The sequence below is a fragment of the Linepithema humile genome, chromosome 2 (genome assembly GCF_040581485.1).
Source record: "Linepithema humile isolate Giens D197 chromosome 2, Lhum_UNIL_v1.0, whole genome shotgun sequence".
Taxonomy (NCBI): Eukaryota; Metazoa; Arthropoda; class Insecta; order Hymenoptera; family Formicidae; genus Linepithema; species Linepithema humile.
Window position 1 is genome coordinate 8,657,188 of NC_090129.1, and position 6,501 is coordinate 8,663,688.

The 6,501-nt window shown below is 27.3% G+C and overlaps 1 protein-coding gene across 1 annotated transcript; it reads right to left on the reverse strand.

Moving 5' to 3' along the window:
- Positions 1–200: 200 nt before the first annotated feature.
- Positions 201–5,907, reverse strand: LOC136997931 (protein toll-like). The gene is made up of 6 exons (XM_067349363.1): positions 5,775–5,907; positions 5,158–5,362; positions 2,928–3,910; positions 2,531–2,834; positions 1,833–2,426; positions 201–1,657 (listed from the first exon to the last, which is right to left on the reverse strand). The coding sequence occupies exons 2-6, from the start codon at positions 5,335–5,337 to the stop codon at positions 1,295–1,297; spliced, it is 2,424 nt and encodes an 807-aa protein (XP_067205464.1). The 5' UTR covers positions 5,338–5,362; positions 5,775–5,907; the 3' UTR covers positions 201–1,294.
- Between the last annotated feature and the right edge of the window lie 594 nt (positions 5,908–6,501).

Genomic DNA, 6,501 nt, shown 5'->3' on the forward strand with positions numbered 1-6,501 from the left:
AAACAATCGTTGCAATTTTGCTTTAATATATTGTTTTTACATATTGTAGATGTATGGTTGAAATATTTTCTTTAAATTATTATTTTATTTATATTCATATTACATTGTTATTTTTATCCTTTTTGCAATTGGCAATAATTGATATTGTAATTTAAATTATAATATAAATTTTTAATCTCAATGAATCTACTCAGTTCATATATATGAAAAAAATTTTATTTGTAATTATTTAGATTTGAAAACTTACAAATTGCGTTAAACATGACATATACATATTTTAAGCATATTACAAAAATTCGTCTTCTTATAAAACACGTTACGTCTTTAAAAATATTAATATCTTACAAAGTATAACATTTCCTTTACTTTGCTAAGATTTAATTTATATTATCAAATTGTTCTTGTTACTTAAGCATTGTAACTATTAAGAACTTAATAAAAACACAAATTAATACTTCAATTTGTTTTTTGTGTCTGCAGGTAGTATTGCAAATATAAATTTATAACATGTGTAAATTCATTGTATTATCAATTTTAACTCATTTTGCATTATTGTATAATTAATTGTAAGACAATGCAATAAAGTACTTTTTTCTCGCGCACATCGCTTCTATTAACAAAAAATCCAATTTTTCTACCGCTGTATTTTGCCGTTGATATAAAAAATAGATCAATATCTCCAATTTTATCTCGTTATTTAACTAGAAAATTTTTTATTTGAAATCTGATTATAATATTAAAATTTAAATTTACTGCGATTTGTGCTCAGCTGAAAATCATGCTTCAATGATTTTTCAACTCATTCCAGAACCAAGCATCTCCCCATCTGATGTAAGTGTTCGAATATATGTACGTCTTCAGTTCTGAATCTAAGCTCTCGTCAGTGGGTTCTATATTACCGTACGGGATTAATATCATGTCTGATTGCTTCTTGTCAAATCAATCTTGTCTGATTGCTTCTTGTCTTGTTGCGCTTGACTAAGCGCAACACAATATTCTATCTTTCCCCAAATGTTCTCCAAGAAGCTTGGCGACAGCACCATTATCATCCGTTGGGACAATTTTAGAGATTTTACAATGTTTACCATTGTCCATTCGCTTGTTAACCAGTCTCTATAAGGAAGGCACAGCTTGAATGACGTCGAGCCGTTCTCCAGTGCGCGCTAACACATTTATCACGATAATCCTGCGAGTAGCTTATAAACGCGTCGTATAATTTCTCGTTGTCTGATTCATTTTCTTCATCTGCGTCTATTATGAACTTATGAGTAAATAGCCTTTTTTTAAGATGCAGTTAATACATATAACAGAAGGTGCCAATGATTAATCCCGCAAAAGTAGAAATAAACCAGTAAATGTGCTCTGTATACAATTGTTCTCCATTATTCTTCACATAATGAACAATCGGACAAAAGTCAGTCAAGTTCATTGTCATCATGTTTGATATAAGTTTATTCTTGCCATTACACGTCACATTATGCAGATCAGCTATAATATTAAATTTTAAGATAATAAATTCTACGAAATCTTTAGTATTGCAGTCGCATATCAATGGATTTCCACGTAACGTCAATAAAGTTAAATTTGTGGCGTTTCTCAAGAAATTTAACACATCGGAAGATATTGTTGATATATTATTATTATGTATCTCCAAGGCCTGAAACAAAAGTTTGATTTTAAAATTTTATCGTAAAATGCTCATTATTTTTTTATTACGCTATTACCCTACAAGATAAAATAGATAAAAAATCAAATTTAATTTGTTTTTACGTTTTATAAAATATTTTTTTCAAAATTGTGTTTTTTACATAAAATACAATAAGTTTAAGTACCTTTAATGTTTTCGACAGTCCATCCAAGGAAATCTCGGAAATGTTATTGTGAGATAAGATAAGTTTGCTCACTACTCCATAACTCAAGTTTGTCAAATTTGGCATTTGTGTTAATTGGTTATTGGAGAGATTGAGTTCGACTTGCCAGGAATCGGGCGGCTTTATCATGAAGCTTGGCACAATAGTCAAATTTTTGCGAAAGCAATCAATCATGAAAGTTTTTTCCTCCTGCTTGACAAAGCAGTTGCACTTATCGGGGCACATCACAATATCTGTATTATTTGCTATACATGACTCAGATTGCAAATTTATAACACGCACGTCTTTCAATCGAAATGGAGTGTGACAAGTTAAATTTTCTAAATTTATACGAATATATCTTTTGATGTTAGGATGCATTTTGCCTTCAATATAGCGCAGAAAATCATACAATTTGCAATCGCAATGCAAAGGATTATGTCCAATCAATATCACTATGCTGTTTAACCAACCATTATTGATCACGTCTTCGACATTTTCTAAACTGATGTATTGTATTTTATTATAAGTTAAATCCACTTCGATTCTTTCTGGTGCAAACTGTAAATCGTCGATCTAAAATGAACAAAAAAGATCATTAAATATTATCGACATCATGAATAAGCATTTTGAATAATGACACATTTGTTATTGTTATCGACACTTTTAGATATACTTACATAAAAACTGGATATATAGTTATTATTGAGATCCAGTTTCCTAAGGCGTGAATGAATAAAAATCCAGTCGTTGAATATTTGCGAAATATTATTGTGGTTTAAATATAATTCTTCTAATAAAAGACAATCAATAAAAGGCGAATGTATATAAATACTTGTAGTGGGTTGTAACGTAAGAAAGTTGCTTGAAAAATTAGCAATCCTTAATTTGCTTAAAGAATTGAAACTTTTATCAGAAATAACTGATAAGGAATTATCTGCCATGTTCAATTCTTCCAACTTGATTAAATTTTGGAAAAGCTGACTGAAAGATTAAAACAATTTTTCTATTAACAAAAATATAAGAAATATAAACATTGATGATGTTGATATATTAATTAAAGTAATAGAAACGTACTCGTTAATGGAACGAATATGATTTTTTGATAAATCTAATTTTATTAATTGTCTGAGATTTGAAAATATATAATCATGTAGGTCTTTAAATGCATTGGAGTCTAATTTTAATTCTGACAATTTTGTCAAATCCCGGAATATAAGTTCTGATAAAAAACCAAGATGATTTCCACTTAGACTGAGAGTAATCAGTGAGAAACATCCCCACAAAAGATCTTCCGGCAAAATAGTAAATCCATTTTTTTCCAGCTTCAATATCTCCAATTTTGTTAAATTTTGAAAATATTTATTTGGTAAGTCGATCAATTTCTTCTTATTGAAGGATAAGTCAAAACTTTGCAGATTTGTATTGTTTTGTAGTAGGTACCTTGGCAAAAATGTAAAACTGTTTTTAGTTAAACTAAGTGTTTCGAGATTTTTTAGCTTCGCAAATATGTCTTCCGGCAAGCTGACCAAGTTATTCGAGGTAAGGTACAAAGACTTAAGATTGATGAGTTTGTCGAAAATTCCCGATTTAAGCTCAGTTAAGTTATTTTTTTCTAAAGAAAGAAATGTTAAATTACGACATTTGTCGAATGAGCCTGGTGTTATCGATATTAATTTATTCTCTCCTAAGTCTATCTCATGCAATTGGGGAGGATAATGAAAAGGAAAGGTTGTTTGTAAATTACTGTCGCGCATAATTAGTTTCTTTAGATTAGTTAGATCCTCCAGCAGATATTTGTCCATCATAACTATATAGTTATACGATAAATCCAATAAATATAAATTCTCGAAGCTCTTCAAATGCAGTTTTTTGAAGGACAAAGATTTTTTCGAATGAAAATGTAAATATTTCACATCAGTAGTTCCTAACATATCTGTAATTGTTTTTAAACTGTTGTTTTCTGGTAAATCACACGTAAAAAAATACACTTGATTTGTTTCGTATTTTGTAAAATTGTACGTATGTAGGTCTGACCACTTGAAGTTAGAGCAGTAAACCTGTATGAGAAAAAATTAATTTGATTTAATTAAGTTTTGGATACAATTTATTTAATAATTATTCTAATTTTAATAATTATTTAATCTTTATCATGATTTAATTAATCTTAGATTACAAATTTTTTAATCGCAAAAACTTAACAAAATAATTTTAAAAGATTTTATTTTCTTTAACAAATTTATTAACTTAACAAGCTTCACGAAATAAATGTAAAAAAATTCTCAAACAGAAATGAAGTATTCTTACAACACTTTTTTTATTAGTAAAAAAAATAGAAAATAGTTACTTGTTTTTATTGCTGCTGTATATATTTTAAGTTTACGCTTTTATGAAAATAAAAATTTAATGTAAATAAGAAATTTTATTAAATTTAAAACAAAAATAAAAAAAAGCGTAAAGAGCCACTATTTAAGTTCTTTGTGCGAAAGTTACTGTATTCACGTTTGAAATTGTTTACAAATGTTTTGCCTGACATCAAGTTTTTCACAGTGTAGAATATTGACGAAGGAATTGCACGCAGTAATTATAAAAATACAAAGAAGTGAATGATATATTTCAAATCCATTTCGCAGAAGTATTGTTCGGATAATTAAAATGTATTGTTAAAATTGTGATACAGACATGTTACAAACAAAACCGTTTATCCAGAATAAACGAGATGGAAGAGTGAATAACTATTGAAACTTATCAGTCAAAAGTTAAAATGTTAATTTAATTCTATTAACATTTTGTCAATGTTTTATTAACATTGTAACTTTTGACTGATAAGTTTCAATAGTTATTCACTCTTCCATCTTGTTTATTCTGGATAAACGGTTTTGTTTGTAACATGTCTATATCACAATTTTAACAATACATTTTAATTATCCGAACAATATGCTGTTTGAAAATAATTTCAAATGAGAATACAATAACCTTTGCACGAAGAATTTGCATTATATTTCTTAACGATCTTTTTGATTTTTAGTTGATTTTGTTAATTACCTGAGCCTTTCACATTATTTATTTTAAAACAAATGTAACAAAATATTTAAAATTGCCATTCTTTGATATTTGAGTAGTAATATGTTTTTTGATTTAACAAATTTGTTTATCTTATATTTAAATTTATTATTTATTAAATTTTATGTAAATTTAGATTTTAGGAATAGTATTGACTGTATGTATTAAGAAGCGCACAAATTTTGCAAGTATATACATGTAAAAATACAGAACACCTGTGACTTAAAAAGACATATATACATACTTTCATAAATTGTCCTGGTCTAATTTGAATTTTAATAGAAGAATCGTTCATTTTACAATTTATTTCGACCAGTTCATTTGATGTGCATTTGCATGTCTCATTGTTTGGACAATTAGCAGCGAATATACTACCCACGACAACAAATAAAATCGTGTAATATATTTCGTAACGAGTGAACATTTTACAAGATCTTTAAAATGCACGTCTTAAACAAAAAAAAAAACAAATGTTTATCACATTATTATATTAATTTAATTTGTTTTTAACTTTTTTTTAAATCATAAATGTAAGTTAAAAATAATACGATAAAAATCAGAGTATTGTGGATTAAATTAATGTAACTCTTTATCTCTGCAAAATAACTAATATAAAATTGGTTGTGCAAAATTAAAGTCTATTGATATCAAAATTGAATTTGGCAATCACGACAATCGTAACGATAAGCTCGAGACATACATATATATGTATATCGAACCAGTTTAAAGATATGACAATAATTTCAAATTGTTCTGGATATTATTCAAACTCGAAGATTCTTAAGTGTCATAAAGATTTTGAAGAGATTATATATATTATCTTACAATTAGATTATATGTGTTATAAATGTAAATTTTTACCTGATTTATTTGTGATTGATATTTGTGAAAGAAATTTCCTAATTTCTTTCCTGTACGCTGTTTTTGTTGTACCGTTCACTCTGATACTGAGATGTTATGGAAGTAAAAGGTGATTTGGTATGTTTGAATATAAACGAAAGTGTAGAGGAAACTTACAGAGTAGGGGAAGGTGGGGTAAGACGGACCGCGGGGTAAAATGGTCCATTTGCTAGATCTTATTAGTAAGTACCTCTATCTGCTGGATAAACATAAAATTAATTTCCTTTTTGATGCTTTTTAACTGTTTAAAAATTACGTCATTATATCATAAGACTATCGTAAGTTATTTATAAAAAAACGTCAAATTCTTGCAAATAGATCTCGTGATCTAATTTCTTAGTATTACATTTTAAGTGACTAAGATTGCAAAACTTAATATTTTAAAATTTTTCTACAAGTTCCATATTTCTGGTTATTGAGAAGTAATATTTCATCAGTTACATTTAAAAAATAATTTTGATACAGGTAAATAAAAATAAGATAATATTAATGTTGTCATGTGGGGTAAAATGGACCAATTTAAATGGGGTAAAACGGACCAATTTATATATTTGTTCTACTTATATTTTCTACTTATACTTTCTACTTATAGTTTTCTGCTTATATATTTGCTCTGATTTGAGAAATATTTTACATCTCATTTTTTTTTACTGAAAAAAGCTATGAAAAATAAAAAACGCACTGTTAA